The sequence below is a fragment of the Antennarius striatus genome, chromosome 11 (assembly GCF_040054535.1).
Source record: "Antennarius striatus isolate MH-2024 chromosome 11, ASM4005453v1, whole genome shotgun sequence".
Lineage (NCBI taxonomy): Eukaryota > Metazoa > Chordata > Actinopteri > Lophiiformes > Antennariidae > Antennarius > Antennarius striatus.
In genome coordinates this window covers 10045825-10064872 of record NC_090786.1, presented here as the reverse complement: position 1 = coordinate 10064872, position 19048 = coordinate 10045825, and the positions used below count along the sequence as shown (strand labels likewise).

The 19048-nt window shown below is 40.5% G+C and overlaps 1 protein-coding gene across 2 annotated transcripts; it reads left to right on the top strand.

Moving 5' to 3' along the window:
- Positions 1-856: 856 nt before the first annotated feature.
- Positions 857-10230, top strand: ptena (phosphatase and tensin homolog A). 2 transcript variants are annotated; one of them, XM_068327915.1, is made up of 10 exons: positions 857-1650; positions 4620-4704; positions 4961-5005; positions 5087-5130; positions 5284-5522; positions 5789-5930; positions 7435-7503; positions 8019-8185; positions 8852-9127; positions 9282-10230. In XM_068327915.1, exons 1-10 carry the CDS (start codon positions 1572-1574, stop codon positions 9462-9464), a joined length of 1329 nt encoding a protein of 442 aa, XP_068184016.1. In that variant the 5' UTR covers positions 857-1571; the 3' UTR covers positions 9465-10230. The 2 variants fall into 2 exon arrangements, with proteins under 2 accessions (XP_068184016.1, XP_068184017.1); XM_068327916.1 differs by lacking the exon at positions 7435-7503 and having other exon boundaries at positions 9282-10228.
- The last annotated feature ends 8818 nt before the right edge of the window (positions 10231-19048 follow it).

Here is a 19048-nt window from a genome sequence, read left to right as displayed (position 1 = left end):
GCAACAAGTTTTTGTTTCGACTTTCAATTAGTTTCCCTAAAATGTCTGTCATGCGTATGAAAATGTAATGACACCAAAATTTCCTACACACCAAGCTTTCATATTGGTTTCCTTGTTTCATCTAATCAACTGTAAGAAAATAAAATAAAAATAAAAAACGTCTGTGCCATTCAATCACAAAACAAAAAAATCAGATAGTCATTTATTTTAATTAATTATTTATTTTATTTTAATTTTAATTTTATTTTTCATATTATGATTATTCATATCATTAATACTATTCATATTTGTAGTCTTGCTATTACTATTCATATTCGTGTTGTTAATGTTATTATAGTGTATCAATAAGAAGAACGTACATTTTCTGTCATCGATGTCTGTGGCTCACAGTGAACTGTGTTAGTAATATTTCGGATTCATTTGAGGAGACTGTGTGATGAACACAATGGATGTGCAGTACTGGATACTGTTATTTAATTGTAAATTCAAAAGATAGATAATGGATTTATACATTTATTGTATTTATGCGTTTCATATAGCCTGAAATAACGGTTTTAACCACGAGAAGTGACATTATGTTGGAAACTTCCCTAATTACAGACACACGTGATCATTTTGACAGAAGGGAACGTCGCATGTAGATTCACTTTATCCTTCCGCCACGGGCACGAAATAGCTCTATTTTTGCTATTAAAAACGTTAAAACATTTTTATTTGTCCGTATTTTGTATGTGAGATCAAACATGTACTATTTGATACATTTTTGTTGATGTTGCATCTGCATGATTTGATCGATCTGTGGAACTATATACCATAGGCGGTGGGATATTTGTTCTAAAATCCCAGCCTGCTCTACCTTCTTTTTTCCTTCGGTGGAGGCCATGATGGGAGCCTGAGAGTTCAGCTGGAGCGAGTGGAAAGAGAAAAGAAGATGATTCCACGGGACGGAACTGTCAAGCTCATCTCTGCAAATTTTTATTAATTGCATAATCTATGTTAAATTAGGTGGAGACTGTCACTTTTTTCATGTGTTTTCTTGGCAATCAGTCGATGACAATGTTGAACCGTTAGGAGGCTTTTTGATCGAAAAGGAGGGTAGCATTAGCTATTGTTGCTAGCTAGCTAGTTAGCTAGCGAGCTAGCTACGTCTAAGTGATTGGATACGGGTTTTTGGAGTCGTTGAGTTTTGTCTTTTCGCTGTCAATCGCAGCTCCTGCGATTGAGCCACCGACCAGAGCCTTGTCTGACGTTCAAAGATTTTCCTGAGGACAACTGCATGTATTTTCTTCGGGAGTGTTTGCGAGACGAATTGCAGGATTGAGAAAGTCGGGCCTGCACGGAGGAGCAGAGCAAGGCCCGTCTTTATGGTCCAAAGGAAGCCTGTCTAATCCTGACTACAGCTACTGCTAGCTTTGCTGGCTAGCACGTCTCTACGAGGACCTGCAGATTTCATAGAGCAGTCGGAGACCTAGAGCAGACCAAGTGACTGCCACATACACGACCTGACACTCAACAGTAAAAATCTTGTTTTTCCATCATTGATACCCTATAGACTCCTGTCACCTTCTACAATGGCTGCTATTATAAAAGAAATGGTCAGCCGGAACAAAAGGAGGTATCAAGAAGATGGGTTCGACCTGGACTTAACATGTATCCTTTCCCGTGTTTTTCTAATTTCACAGAACGACCAGATATCGACTAATAACATGGAATTGATGCGTTATTAATGTTGGCGGAACAGTAACCAGAAATGTCTGTGGAGTAACGAAAGACGGTTAGCTTCCCTGCTATTTAGCTTCTGTGCTAGTTGGTCATATAGCGCAGCTGGACTGTCATCCAGCATGCTTGAAAGATGGTGGATCTGTCAAACTAGCACGAATTGGTGTCAGTCAAATCCAGAAGGAAAGTTATTGTTAAAAACTAAATTTATGATTTAAAAACGACAGGGGCTTTGACTGGCACCTAATGGTGGACCTGGCCTGAGGTTGAGAAATTCAGGATCATTAAATCAGTTTTTAAGGCAGATATACAGAATAGTGTTTTAATTAAAAGTCTGTCTACTTACACACCCACAACAAATTTAGGATTTTAGTGAACGAAGGAATGGAGAAACAAGCATCAGAAACGAGCATCATTGATGATCATTAAGCTTAGGCTTACCTGTGTGAATATTCAGCTATTTCCTTTACAGTATTTATGTAGCTTTTTTATTCATTTGCTTAACAAATATTTCATTTAGTAGTATTTGGTCTGGTTCCTTAGTGTAGTCGTTCTGGTCTGGTTCCCTAGTGCTGTAACATGTAAAAAAAACGTGAAATTGGTCATTTAATCATTGTTTTTTTTGCTGAAGATAAAACAGTAGCTGTTGTCATCACCATTGAAACGCACAACCAAATATGTGACAGTGCTGGGAGAATTAACAATAATAACAATGAAAGTTATTAGATTCTGTCAGATTCTGTAAGGCATATTAAAATAAACAAATGCAGAGTAATTGTGAACATAAATTGCACTGAATAATGACACATTAACTTGTTTACTTTGAGTAGATTTTAATCCCATGTTGTCACTATAGATATCAAAGAGCTGAGTTCAGGCAGAACTGGTGTGTATTTGTATGTACATTGATGAGATATGTGCATCACTGCAATGAAAAAAAAATCCTCGCTAGGTTTTAAAATGTGGTGAAACTGGTGTCATGATTTGTCAGTGGCAGGAGTCCTTTGAACCTCTACAGTACTTATGTTTGCAGATCTCCAGGACCATGCCTTTTTAAAAGTGGCGTTGGAGCTAAAGGTCTCATCTTTTGTAGATGTAGGCCCTTTGGAATTACCTCTATCATTTTTGGCATGGTGTCTAATAATATTGAGGGCTCTCTCCAGTTATGTAATGCTGTATCGCAGTTCTGGGAATTGACCTCAAAATAGTTACCAGTGATCTTGTATCAGCACTGCCAGCTGAGTGCTCTCTCTTTCCCTCACAACCCACCACCTTTCTTTTGCTCTTTTTCTTCACTGTTCCCACTCTAATTCTGCCTCCCTCTGCTTACCCCCTTTCCTCTGCTCTCCTCCTTTCCTGTTCTCCCCACCCCCTCCTTGCTCAGTGTTTGCCGGTTCTCACTCTCCCTTTTTCCCTTCTCTTGCTCTCAGTTGTGGATTTGGCATGTGCATAGAGCTGAGGCAGGACTGGCTTAAAGAAAAGGCATGCCTGAAACGTCAGACCCCCCCACTCCACACACACATGCAGACACACACACATATGGGGGTCCCGTATGTGCATTGCCTTTCCTTCCAGCTGCAGAGACCATGCCTTGGGCTCAGGCTCTCTTGGGAGCTCTGGTCCTTTTTAAAAACACTTATGATAGACTTGACTCGGATCTTTATGCCATTAGTTACAAGGCTAAACGTTGTAGCCCATCACATAGCCTTTGGCTTGTTATTGGGCCTTTGATACAGGGTTATATCCAGGGTTCCATTCAAGATTGACATTAGTTATTTTTTCCAAAAATTATAAAAACTACATTACTCTTAGCATATGTCAACATTTTTTGTGCTAGCAGACTTACGAATCAGTGAACTATGTGTGTGCTATGAAAAGACTTGTCCTTGTGCTTTTGCATGTTTAAGTACTTGTGTGTACATTAGCAAAGTTGAGAACTACAGTGAGTAAGAACAGATGTGTATGTCAAACTTTTCTAACTTTGTAAAATGTGATTAAACGGTGAAAAAATAATAGCCAGCTCAAAATGAAGATGTAGCCAATTAGAATTAGTCAGTTTATTCCTGACAGCACGGCACAGGAAGTGTAACAAAAGGTTGCCCTTTAGTCAGTGGTTAACCTGAAATCCAGCAGCTTATTTTGATGAGCAGACTTCAGATACAGGTAGGCGTGAAGCACAGCTTCAAATACATAGATGTCTGCTCAATTATTCTTTTCACAGCAACAGGCCTTCATGTGCCATTCTAAGATTTTCTAGATGTCACTGTATAGTCGGTCTCGACTTTTCCCACTACCATCCCAACACTGAAATGGACAACCTCATCAGATCATGTAAGGCAGTTCTAGCCTGGTCTGTAAAGTTTCTGAATCGTTGTTTCTTGTCCATCATTAAATATCTAATTGCATCCTCTTCAGAATGTGCATTGTGAAAGCCATATCACCAAGGATATTTCATGGGGTTCTTTGTTTTCTCCTTATGATTCTTTATGTTGCTGGTGTTCAATCTGTCAGATATCCAAATTGGTTCGGGCACTCTTGAAAGGGAGCGATGCTTAACATTTGCAATCCTCCTAATATAACTGGCCTCTAAAAATAAATACAGGTCAAGGAGCTGAGGCTCACATGTGGACCTGGCTCGTGCAGTACTGCTGTTACTCGGTCCTCTGCTGGTTTCTTACTGTCAGGGTCATCTGTCACAACACACACTGATCTGCACCCCCTCCTCTGTGTTCCCATTTGTTCTCTTATTGGTATTGGCTTGAACCTTTTGACATTCCGCTACATGTTTCTGCATTCTACTTGTACTCTAAAGGTGTTGAAAGCATATAGACCAACATGATCTTCAAGGTAAAGATGCCTCAGGTGCCTCAGTAAATTGCCTTGACTCTTGCCTGTATAAGATATCTACCCCAACATCATTGCTATGGGCTTTCCTGCAGAAAGACTTGAAGGCGTTTACAGAAACAATATAGATGATGTAGTACGGTGAGTTGTCTTTTGTTTTAAATGTGTCGTTATAGAAAGGACAAAGGAAACCAAGAATCCACTTTTGACAAGATTTTACAGATTGTGTATGGAACACATAACTTGAATAGTCATATGTTGTTAAGATTATTTAAGGAATTAAATATATAAAAATAGCTCCCTTTTATTGGGATCCCTTGGGAGACCCCAGATAATCCCTCTTTGACATCAATGGAACTGATATATTTTCTTCCTGATTGTGTTCTTTTGCAAACAGGTTTTTGGATTCAAAGCATAAAAACCATTACAAAATCTACAATCTGTAAGTGTTCCCCAAAATCTTCTCTGTTCACTAATTGATGTTGTTTGTGCATCACGTAAATGAATTGTTTGTCCTTTTCAGCTGCATAGAAAGACACTATGACGCTACCAAATTTAACTGCAGAGGTAGGTGGATTTTTTGGGATATAGCTCTTTACCCCTCTTAAAAATGCATTTCAGAAAATGGCCTGTCTTTCTCCCCAACTTCTCTGACCTGTCCAATTTTTCCCCCTCCACCGGTTACATCTTTACATGTGCCTGCAACCTGTCATGCATCAGTTGCACAGTACCCCTTCGAAGACCACAATCCTCCTCGGCTGGAGCTAATTAAGCCGTTTTGTGAAGACTTGGACCAGTGGCTCAGCGAGGATGACAATCATGTGGCGGCCATCCACTGTAAGGCAGGGAAGGGCCGTACTGGAGTCATGATCTGCGCCTATCTCCTCCATCGCCGTAAATTCAATGAGGCCCAAGAAGCTCTTGAATTTTATGGTGAAGTCAGGACAAGGGATAAGAAGGTGAGATTTATTGATAGCTACTATGTCCTTACAACTCTTTATCACTGCTTCTCATAATTGTTTTCTTTGTGAATTATTCAGTGCATATTTTCTTTGATAATTCAAGTATTGTGAAAATTTTGAAGTTTATTATCTGTCACAATTCCATTGTCTGTAAAGATTCAGGCGAAAGGAGCTGGTCTTCAGAAATATTTTATTGTTCATGGCAACAAACACAAAAGAAATCAGTTGTACCTAAACTCTAATCATCATTTCTGACCATGCAGGGAGTGACGATCCCGAGCCAGCGGCGCTACGTCGTCTACTACAGTTACCTACTGAAGAACCATCTAGAGTACAAGCCGGTGCCGCTGCTCTTCCATAAAATGGTGTTCGAGACTCTCCCAATGTTCAGCGGGGGCACCTGCAGTGAGTCACACTCCTGTTCAACTTTAACTCCAGACCATGATGTGGGCATGCATAGCACTGTTCAAATAGAGCGAGAGCCTCGGATGTATTGTGCACTGTTGGCCTCACCCACGCTGCAGTTGAGCACCACAGGGTCATCTGTTGTAGACTCGCTGCGGGTTTATGAAACCAAGGAAAAATGTAGCTGATTTTTCTACATTATGGTAGTTTGGACCTTTTGACTGACAAGTTCAGATTCTTATTGATCTATAAGGTAGTCCATGTTTTCTATACTCTATGAAATTAAAAATGCACCACTCAATCCTCACAAATTTGTTGAAGCAGATGGTGACAAGAAAAAACAACCCATATATTAGTGTTTTTTAGCATTCAGTGATCATCTGACTTAAACCAGCAACAAAAACAAAAAGAGATGGGATTTTAAAAACAAAAAAACCCCATAACCACCATAATTTTCTGTCCTGACACTCCTGGAGCCTACAACATTACAATCAGAAAGTAGTGAGTTTGTCTCAGCTTTGATTGTATTAATAGTTACACAGATGTGTTACACACCCTATGTAATGCTGTGCTGTAATGATGGCATGCAGCTCTTTTGTCAGGAAGTACCTTCAGTGCAGTAAAATAATTAAATATTTTGGTCAGCAGATTATTTGAATGCAGAATCGCAGCACTCGAGCGTTAATAAGTTTGTGGTCTTATTTTCAGTCACTCAATTCTGAGTATTTTCTCAACATTGCTGGTTTGAGTGCCCTCAAATGGTCCAATGGTGTGAAGAATTTTACATTGTGATTCATTGTAAATCAGGTCTCACATTTCCAAGCTACAATTTCTTGCTTTTTGTCAAAATTTTCTGACTCTGTATATGTTACTGAACAGGATAACAGTTTAAAAGCTGTTGTTGTTTATGGTGTTTATCTTTATTATGTTCAATTATTATGCTTTACTTGTGTCTGAATTTGTCAGGAAAAAGCACATCTTCTTCCTTCACTGCTGCCGCTTCTTAAACCCTAACGCCTGACTGAGCTGAACAGCTACAACTGTATTGATCCTTCTTTCTTCCTAACTCTCACATTTAAAAAAAAAAGAACTCAAAAGGCCCTATTCTGAGTTTGACGTCTTAATGTATATACATTCACACATCACCCTTTTCTTGCCTGAGGTGTCAGTTCACCTCAGCAATAATAAAAAAAAGGAGCAGCTAGCTTGATGTTAATTTTGAAAACAACTCAATGTCAGTTATTTTCTTTGATAAATTCACCAAAAGGGCATTGTTTTTGTAGTCTAAGGTCCCTTTTTTTTGTCTTTCCCCTTAAACAACATGCTAGGTCTTATGTTGAATATACACCTTCACTTTAAAGCCACATAGTGTCTTGCTGTTTTAGGAATACTTGTGTAGATGCAAATATTGGTGTAGTGCTCTTGTGTTTGTGCCTGCTGTGCTGTCAAGCCCCTGCCAGGCCTGCCAGGCCCGTTTGTGATGATCTCCTTTTTTCTCTCTAAGGGGACAGTACTGTTAAAAACAGGAGCGAGCCGACCCCTCAGGGCTTCAAGAAAGGGAATTGGCATTGGGGTAAATGAGCCTTTTATCCATTATTGTAATTATATCACTTATTTTGTATTGATATGGCCCCAGAGATCCACCATGTAGGAGTGGTCTAAAGCAGACAGGAACTAGCTAACAGATTTATTTGATGTCCGAGTCAACCCCACCTTGACAGGGGATAAAAAAGTTTGTAGTTCTATATGCAATGTGTGGCGCTGGTCCAAGACCAAACCGGGACTGTCTGTCAGAATAGGGTCCTGTGTCTGTGATTCTGGGTATCTTTGGGTGTTATATTTTATTGTCTCTTACTTTCCCTTTCTCCTCTTTAATTTTAATAATAAGTTTTTGTACTTACTCAGTTGGGGGTTGGGAGTGGTGGTGATAGTGTGCTGTCGCCTTTGTCAAATCTATGTAATAACACTGGTAATCCTGCCTTGTTCTCTTAATTCATGTCTTTGTCACATTTTCCTTGTGTTTTCTACCTCTGCCACTCACAAATATCACCAATATCCCTCCCTGTGCGACGTCAATGCTCTTTACAGATCCCCAGTTTGTGGTGTACCAGCTGAAAGTGAAGATTCACACGTCGAACCCCGCTCACACACGGCGTGAGGACAAGCACATGTTTTTCGAATTCCCCCAGCCGCTGCCAGTCTGCGGAGACATCAAAGTGGAGTTCTTCCATAAACAGAATAAGATGATGAAGAAGGTAAGTTGTGTGTGTGTGTGTGTGTGTGTGTGTGTGTGTGTGTGTTTTGGGGGCTTCATTGTGGCTCCACTTGATTGTTCTCGACAGATCTTTTGGTCCATCTGGTGATGGTCCTCAATATTTCTATTGTCAGTGGACATGTGACTTTGAAGCATTTTATCACTAAGTTGGCTATCAGCAGCTGTATTTTGTTTTATGCTCATCATCCTGATGCTTTTTGAAGGTTTGGAGTACAGCTACAATTAATTACTGTTTCCATAGATACATGTAACTTTTGGTGATTGAGACTATATTGAATTTCCTTTGGGATTATTAAAGTATATATCTACTATAATTTTTTTCTGGCAAACTATAATAATTTCCTTTACCAGCCTTTACACAGAATTTAACTATGATTTCCACTTCTACAGTATTAGTTATTTTCTCCATAGCATATATCAAAACCTATGCACACTACTCTGGCATCACTAGCATCATGTACAGGTATTTGTAGGTTCAAAGATTTGTCATCTTTGTGAAATCAGACTTGTGAAGAAAAACAAAAAATGTAAAATAATGCATAAGTTAACAGGGTTGAGCTCATGTACAAATGTAATTAAAAATTTGTTTCATTTGTATTTTCCTGAATTTCTCATCACCTCTTCCTTTATCACCACTGACCTCCAGGACAAAATGTTCCACTTCTGGGTGAACACCTTCTTCATCCCTGGACCAGAAGAGAGCAGGGACAAGATAGAGAATGGAGCAGTTAACAATGCAGAGTGCCAGCAGGTGGTACTGGCAGCAGGTCAAGGCCAGCCACAAAGCACCGAATGCAGGGACAGCTGCAAGGAAACCGGCAGGGAAAGCGACAGGGACTACCTCATCCTGACGCTCACTAAGAATGACTTGGACAAGGCCAACAAAGATAAAGCTAACCGCTACTTCTCACCAAATTTCAAGGTAAAGATTTAATTTAGATACTAGCTGGATAAATTGTTTGTAACCTGCAAATATATTATTGAATCTGTATTTTTATGGATGCACCTGTAGCATTTGTTGTTGTTGTCTCTTTTCAAACTGCCCAGACTGAACTTGTCTTAATGTGCAATTCCAGGTGAAGTTGTATTTCACAAAAACCGTGGAGGAGCCGAATTCTGAAGCGAGCACTTCAGCATCTGTCACCCCGGATGTTAGCGACAATGAGCCAGACCATTTTCGATACTCTGACACCACTGACTCTGATCCGGAAAATGAACCTTTTGATGAAGAGCGTCACACGCAAATCACAAAAGTGTGAACTCTTTTTAAACAGGAAAAGAAGAAATTATACACCAGAAAAAAAGGAGAAAACTTGAATATAACTCAAAAGAAGAACCTTTGTCCCTTCCTTCCCCCTGATGGCAATAGAATATCACCATGTCAAATGCCAATTATAGGGAAAAAAAGATAAATATCCTGACCAATATATTGTTTTATTTTTATTTTTTTTTCCTTTGGCATGGCCATGTACCATGTGCAAGCTTTTGACACTGTTGCCCCATGGGAAAAGGTGCTGTAGCTATAAAAGTGTGTTTATATATATGTATAAATACATATATATATGCGTACACACACATACCTACATGTGTATGTGTATATACATATATACATGCATATATAACAAACTTTTTGTGTCAAAGACAATGGTAAGAGTACCACAATCAGGAGACGGGAGTTGAAGTGTGGGAGAAGTTAGACTGATATACTAGGACTATGCTGCTCCTTCTCCTGTCTAAACCAAGGCCAGTGCTGCAGTCACTTTGTTTCACTCCCTCTCTTGTTCTCCCCCCTCCCAAAACTTTTCATCTTTTACTCTCTACCCCTCCATCCTCTCTTCCTTTACTGTGAATGCTTCTTGTGCTCTTTGCAGGCTGTCTCACGTGACTTTTGGTCTTTGTGCAGTGCAAACTGCATGCGGGCAGTGGGTTGGGGGTGGGTGGGGTTATGAAGAGGCTGTGATGATGTGCAAAGCATTGCCATTCCTGTTCCCACTGTGTATACGTTAAATTATGCAGAACAAGACATCCCATGTAATTGTTAATGTTTTTTTATCCTAAGATAATAAAAGTATAATACACAAAACAGCAGGGAGACAAGTGTTTGCAATCATGTTAACACTACTGTCAAAGGATTTGGTGAATTGCATGTACTTGAATTGGCATCCATCCCTAATATATGTAATGTTGTCTTCTCTTAAAGAACGCAGCATTTAGATGTGTTTGGGGTTCCCCTGTGCTTTGAGGCTCGCTCAGAAGTGACATCAGAGAGTTCTGTGATGTTCTTTGTTCTCTGTTCGTGTAAGATGGAAAAATAATTTTACCTTACAGTTGTCATCAGACAGTGTCTGATGTAGTCTTGTTTAATACCAAATCTTAGATTGAATTTGAGCGTGCGCAGCAAGTCAGGCAGGGAAATGCATCTATGCTCTGAGCCCGCTGAGAAAAATGCTGTGAAGGTTAACATCAATATATCTGCTAGAACTGTGTTAACAGTGACTTCCTGCTTCAAAGGTCAGCGCTGCAAATACAGGGTGGGACCTATGGATGGAAGTGTTATTATTAAGGTTCAGTTGAGAGCAGCATCTCGTTGTCTACCTGTAGTATGTAAATGCAAATGAGTTTGCAACATTTTGCTTTGAAGACTTTGCTCATAATTGTAATCCACAGAATTGATCGTTTATTGAGAAGAGTTTTTAGCAGGAAGATGGGGAATTGTTTTAAGCCTTATGCAAAGCAGCAATTTCCAGAGCACAGAACTGATTAAAGAGAAAAAATAACATTTATGGCCTGAAAACAGCCAGCCACACAAGTTGTTGCTGCTGGTTGACCAAGGTGTCCCCAGTGTGTTGAGCAGAGGAGGAAAAGGTCAACAGTCAATGAGAAGAACTCAAAGCTTCGGTTTGATGGGTCTGCTCCACTTGCAGAATCATACAAATGAAAAAGTAATAGGATTAACTACCATACTACTGTTATATGAGTGGCTAGACCCTGGCTAACGAATGGCCCAGTCTCCTGATAAAAAAATAAAACATGAATTAAACATATCTTAAAAATCCCGCCCCATCTGGAAGTAGGCAGTCATATAATCCCCATCTGCTCCATTAAGACCCAGTTTGTTGATAGAGACATCAAAGCCAACCAGTGCAGTGTCAAACACGACAGGCAGCTTTTGCAAGGCCTGACAGTAAAGGGCTGAGGGGAGGGTTATTGGAGGGGGGTGGGGGTGTTTCCATCAATAATGAATGTGCTGTGCTGGGTTGAGACCATAAAGATACCTCAGCTCTCCAAAGGCAGGCGAGACTGAATCAAGCAACGGAGGCTGACTAGAGAGCAGCTCTGGAGTCGACGTTTTTGCTTTTAATCGCTCTCCCTATCATAAACACCAATAAAGAAGCGGCATCTCAAAATACAGCTTTATCTGGAACATCACTTCCTCAAAAAGATGTACTGTATATGTGCTCTGTTTGTTTTCTCATAACATTGAGACCACATTGGATTGGAGACACAAATGGAGAAATTGAGATTCTGGGGAATCGTTGCTGTATGAGGGTTGCCATACCTCATTTCCTGCCAAAAAAAAAAAAAAAACCTGGTACAGTATTAGCTTTTAAGTTGGGGAATAAATAGGATATGAGTCTAGTTCTATAAAACTTGCCCCAACACTTTTGCATAGAACAGAAACAAGCCATCCTGGTTATGTTGTATCACCAGGGAGGTGATGGAGGGCTTGAGAAGCCAAAATAGTATCTAAAGAAGATGAAACAAAAGAAACAAGCCCAATCACTTCTATTTTGAAGGTCCAGTGTGTACCTTCAAGAGGAAATAATTTCAGAAATATATTCCTGTTTGGATTTGACTCTAATCATCAGAGAGGAATTGTTTCATTACCTTTTAAGAGAGCCCTTAGTGGTAACAGCTTCTTTCTAATCTCCATACAGTAGCCCAGACCAGAAAAACCAAATCCTGGCTCTTTCATATTTTTGCCCACCATCATGAACCCTCCTGGAAAGGGAGGGGTAACATGTTCTAATGTTAACCTAGTATCTTCTAAAACTGACTAGTATTAGTGTTTAAGTTGTGCATGACTTTCATCTTTTTCATTGAAGTTTATACCCATCCAGTGGGCATGTATTGAGGTACTTGGGGGGGGGGGGGGGGGAGAGATTTAAGCATCTTAATATGACTAAATGTGGAGGTGGGGGAGTGTGATCAGGGGTCAGTCTGGCCTACTAAGAGAAGATAAACCCAAGCTGGTAACCCCATTTCCCTTCCATCTGTTGGTAGCAATTGTAGAGCATGACTGCACTCACCAGGACCTGGCAACCCATCCCCCAAACCCTCTTTCTCTGGCTCACTGCACAGCTGTGTTGCGTTTGGATTAGGCCAAGAATAAAACAGGAAGTAGAAATTAAACAAAAGCTTGAAAACACACACACACACACACACACACACACACACACACACACACACACACACACACACACACACACACACACACACACACACACAGGCAGTGTAAGTTACCAAGGCCTCTGCTGCAACACAAGTGATAGCCTGTGGAAAAAAATGCACACACCCACATGTGTAGACCATCGCACTTGCACTTAAATATACTACAGAATGAGCAAGGTCATACTTTGCCTCCCACAGGCTCACATAAGTCCAGGCAGGACTACTGGCGCAACATTTTTCTCCATGCCCACACTCATGCTCACACATATGGTCTTTTTACATGCAAAGAGCCTCTCCTTCCTTCTTCATGGTGGTCTGCTGATGAGGAAAACTAGCAAACGCTCATCAGTCTTGGAACATGCCAGTGTAATGATCTTAATATGGGAGTATTTTACTAATGGGAGTATGTGCAAACATAGTCATAAAGCATATGATTTTTGGATGAGATAAAGTTGCTCTGATTATTTTGTGTTCACTCTGATTATCAAGCTAGGTGGTTCAATAACACAGACATGTAAACACCTCCCCCCCCATCTTTTAAATGAATCCACTAAATTCAAGTTGGAAAAACACCCAGCGTTTGTTTGAACAAGATTAAGAGGAATAATAAAACAATTCCTGCTTTTATAAAGCTGGTTATTAAATTGGTTTGTGTTTCTATGATACAAAGATATTGGTTTATCTCTTGGGTAAAACTTAAAATACTTATAGTTAGCCTTTAAAAAAAAAAAAGCACCAACCCTATCCCTCGCCATGTGACGCTGCACAGGAACTATGAAGGCTGAAGTGGGAAGGAGAGGAGACGTGATTGAAAACATGCAACAGTTTATCTGGCGAGGTGCAGTTGGTGGAAATCCACTTTAGTGCTTCTCGTCATGACTTGGACCAACTTTTAATGAACATACTGTAAATGATTTCACATGTTACTCTACTGCGAAGCCCTGAGTCACCTCATGAGTCACACATACCCTGTGCGTGTGTGGATATGGATATGCCAGCATGCTCATCTGTGTGTGTGTGTTTATGTGTGTCTTCATGAATAACAGAAGCACATGGAAACATTTAGTGCTTTGCTGTCGCTACAGGCCCCTCCCCTTCCTAAACACACGCACCCACTCACACACGTACACACACACACATACACACACACACACACTGCTTGTTGCTGCTGTTGTGTGTGCCTGTTGTACTAAATTATTGTCAACATCAGGGGTAATGTACAAGGACCGAAGCATCTGCTTTATTATCAGACTCTTATATACGACAGGAATCTTAGCATGGCTGTCTGTGATTGTGAGCTGTGCTCCTGCTGAAGGGTTCTCATGTGAACTTATGCGCTTGTGAATATCTACATTCACACGCCAGAGTGTGTGCATTTATCAGACTTTACTCTGACAGGCTTTGTTCTCTACCTGACTTTTACCCTGAAATCTTAGAGCGGGCGTAATCCTCCTCCTCCTCTACCTTGCTCTCATCCCTTTCCATCTCGTGTCATCAGGAGGGTAATATGAGGCATATGGCTGCTGATGACAGTCCCTAATCCTCACGCCGATGACTGATAGTTACCCGCTCTCCCCTCATCTCCCGCTTCATCCTTGTAAACGAAGAGCAAGGGAGGGGAGATGCAAGCACATCAGCTGATTCTCTATGGTTAGCCTTCATGTCCTGTTGCTCTCTATCTGCCAGCTGAGAGTCGTCATCCGGAATGACTGATGTGAGAACGGCTGATGGACTGGACCCTTGTTAGTGTTTGTGTTGGAGAGAGTTAGGTAGAAACCCCCTCAGCTACAGTTACCCAGATTGTGCATCAGTGTCTTTACAGATGAGAATAAGGAAAGGAGTTGATGCTCATCTGTTTCCCAAGCTTCCATTCCCATCTGCAGAAGAGTACAATAATGTAAAGCTATTTTAAATTAAGATTAAATCCACTTTATTCATCCACACAATGGGGAAATTATGTTTTCCACTCCAGTTTTTTTTGTACATGCATATATATATGTGTTAGTCAGAGTACACACAAACATCATATACAGGCCCCTGAACACAATTCAGCAGTACGCAATGGACATTTCTGCTTTGTGTGTACATACTTGTACAAGCAAGTGACATATTTTCTGGGTGGGTGGTGTTAGGGTTGGTGGGGGGCTAATGGATGTCAGTCACAATGGTGGGTAAGTGTGGTCCATCTTTTCATTTAGGACCTGCCAGTCAACCAACAGTTCTACCAGCCAGAGCAGACAGAGCTTTTTAAAGTGCCTGTGATTTGACAGAATTCAGTGGGGGGAGATGGGAGGGGGGATTAGGATTAGCAGCTGTTTCCCTTCAAACACCGGGGTTGATACAGCACAGTTACACCATGCTGATGGCAAATTAATAGATGAATAGAATGAGCGTGTGCCGCTTTAGATAATGTGCTAAAGCTCCCCATTTCATAAAAAGTGAAGAAGGTGTCCTTCTCATGAACCCAGCTGTGAGGATCTCTTGTCACACACACATACTGAGTAGCAGAGAGGGGAGCAAAGGCATATTGCGGCCGTGAGAAAGGTTTAAAACATCATCGCTTTAATCTGGGAGCACAAAGCCAGATACAGATTACAGCTCTGTCTCTCAAGCGATTCCCCCACGGATCCGGTTTAGAAGACCCCGCTAACACCCTCAGAGACGAGCGCTTTTAACCCCAAACAAACACCAATAGCCATCAAATGAGAACGCACTGCAAGCACACACTTGTTATTCACATCCACTGCAACAGCAATGACCGTACCCATCCACAGCAACCAAAAACGCACATACACACACACACACACATACACAGAACCGTAGACAATCATAGATAAACACTCAGAGTTCTGTCGGTTCCACTTCAGGCAGAGACAGGAAATGGGGTTACACAGCTAACAGGTTTTGAGGAAGACATGACAATCGTTGGTGAGAGCACACAATCCCTCCATGGAACTGGGACAAGTTCTGGTTTTATTTAAGGGAGCAAATGCAGGTGTGATTAAAAAAAATCAAGGTTTTAATTGAGATCACTATTGAGATTATTATCATTATTATTATTATTATTAATATTATTATTATTATCATCATCATCCATCATGATTTAAACCATGTGCATGTTATACCTCTTGCACATGCATTTAATGTTTGTTTTATTCAGATAAAGTTTTAATTCTCAAAATTACCATGACCGGTCTTTATTGATAAAAACTTCAATCAGTAGAAAGAATTTCTACCTCTGGTATTTCCTGCATGTCTGTCTAATGCTAAACTTATTCAGTAACAAGATTGAAGTACGCTGTATAATTCACAGTATTTTCTTTAGAAATACACATCACTCATTTATATTTTAGTGGAAATATGCATTATTGAAAGCTGTCTACATTGAACAAGAACTTAACCTTAAAGTGAAACTGGAGCAAAGTGGACAGAAATGGAAAAATTGAAAAACAGGAGAATTAAAGGACATAAAATCGTAGCAGATTTGGCAGTGATTCACCCCAACAAGGACCTGAAGGGTGAGCCAGAGAGTGCATGTCCATGTCAAAGAAAATTGACAAAGACAAAAGAAAGGAAGAGGGGATAAAGCAACAGTATTGTGTTCCAACTTCAGTCTTCTTTTTGAAGTCAGAGAATAAAGATTTTTGGAAGTTCACCTTATCTAAATCGGCCTGTTCGACTCACCAACACTCAAAGTCATTCTCTGGTGTAACAGGCATGTTTTTTTATTTTGCCAAGTTTCACCCAACACTTTACCAAGGCCTCTGACTAATTAGTCTAAACCCCATTTGTGTCTTTATGTAAAGCTGATCTGTCAGAATCTTTTAACACACTTTACAATTGCCAAGCTCAACCACTCAAACCGCATGGAAAATGTCCCCACACCCTTAAATACCGGTTACATGGTCGCAAATGCATCTGTGTGTGTGTGTGTGTGTGTGTGTGGGTGTGTGTGCATGTGTCTGTGAGAGAAAGAGGCAAGTAGAGAAAGGGAGAGAGCACACCCTGATGTTTCCTGTCTCCAAATAATGACCAGTGGCTCCTATATGCATGTGTGCACTAATACAAGACAGCCTATGGTCAAGTTGCAAATCTTTACATCGCACACAACACAGAAACCTGCTGCGGGCTCCTGTGGCCCAGGTGTTAAAACACAAATGTGACACAATCAAATAAATGTCAGTAGGTCTGAGACGTGCACCACGTGTGACACTGAGCTGGAAGGGAGGAAGTTACAGTGTGAGCTAAAGTGAAAGTCGAATATATTGGACGGAGCTTAAAACTCCAGTTTTTTTGTATTCTGCATCCCTTGAAGACACTTGTGATTTAGGTTTCATCAGATTTGGGTTTTTTTTAACACAGTAATGGTTGTTTTCTGTGATGGAGAGGCATAACCGCACAATTTGAGCTTGAAAATTAACTCAGCATCACACCCTTTCCGAATGATACCGACCATGACAGAGACTTCCATCAGATAAAAGATGATAAAGTGCCTAGGTTTCCATTCATTTCCTCTGTGATTTCAAGAGAGTACATGCTCTATTATGCACCAACAATGCAAGAGTACAGGGTACAAACCAAATGCTTACAGCTCACATTACCAGGCTCTCCACCTGTCTGTGAACTACAGCTGGGGTCAAAACTGCACAAACCCTACTGTGCATTAGTGCAAAGACGCCATTTGAAGATTTATATTGGATCAAGCTCTTTAAACTGTTGTGTGATTTTGTCATTGCGAACAGTTAAATCTAAATTTAAATGTTACATTTTGCAATAAGGTTTAAAACATTTTGCCTCCAACTGTAAATGTGTAGTGTGTGTAGGTGTTCCTTAGTTGTATTTAAAGTTGATATTACGTGTAATTTGCATGTAAGTTAACTTTTGTGGTAAGTTTACACATACTCTTATATGTGTGCAAAGCCTCCAAGCACTTGCAAACATAACACACACACACACACACACACACACACACACACACACACACACACACACACACACACACACTATATATATATATATATATATATATATATATATATATATATATATATATATATATATATATATATATATATATATATATACACACACACTGTATATTGCTCACACACTGTAGGCTGTGTTGTACTGTTTGGGAGAGGGCCTGCTCTCGACCTCTGGTGCCATCTGCCAGTGACAGGGCAGAAATTCAAATCAGATGCAGTCAGATAATACACCATGTTCGCTCCATCCATTAGAGCAGCCTACAGAAATAAACTAGGTCAGACAGACCATCAGCCAGCTGTGTGTGTGTGTATGTGTGTGTGTGTGTGTGTGTGTGCGTGCGTGCGTGCGTGCGTGTGTGTGTGTGTGTGTGTAATAAGGCACATGCGCCTCTCTTTGTGTTGGGAGACAGCTATACATGTGTGGGGGATGGGTTTGGAGTTAGCAGCGAGGATTCACAACAGCCTTACTTGTGATGCTGAACACTGAACAGTCACAAGTAATGTGCAGACAAACGGTGGCTCACCCAGTCGGTGCTCCTTCATCAGTTTGAGACAGAGGAGTCACGTCTAGCTTGAAAGACAGGAGCCGGGTGACAAATAAAAGCTCTTACCCCAGGCTGAAATTAGCCACATCCAGAGTGCAACTGATAGGCAGCGTATTAAACTCCTGAAAACGAACCACCCAAGAGGGTGATGCAATGTAGAGGCAATGCTGGCGTAATATAGACAGATGCGTCCTCCTCTCTCATATCACTGCGACGCCTCTGAATTATGAATGAGGCCTGTGCAGTGCTTCCATGCAAAAGGCTTCTTCTCTTCATACTCACAACATGCTGTTGGTTTTTGTTAATGCCACAGTTTTTCATAGTCACTGTTGGTTTGAGCTAAAAATCTCAAATAAAGGTTCACACAGTATTTTCATGGTATTCTTAAATCCCCCTTGTCTGAGGGTGGAGTGAAGAGAGCAGATGGTGTTTAGGTGCTGATCTGAGACAATTAATTTGCTTGGTTTTGTATTTGAAGAAGTAATTTGTTAAAGGGAAAAATGATATTTTAATAATCCTGCATCTACTACAGTAGATGCTCCTGCATACGGTCAGCATGCTGATGCTGCAGGAGTCTCTGTTGTATTATTTCAAAGATTCAGGCTGCTTAAAAACCTGCCACAGTTAAATCAGAGTATATTTACTGACAAGATTAAGTAAACAGTGAAGCCTGTCGCTAGTTTTAAATGTGGTATTGCTAGAAAATTAATCTAAATTTAATTCACGCTTCTTTTACTCTTTACAAGTAATAAAAAAAGCAGTCATTTCAGCTGAATAATAAATGACTGCATGCCTTTCAGAATCATTTTCAAACGTGGGCCATCTATTTATAGACACTGAAACACTTCGTTCTCCAGCTAA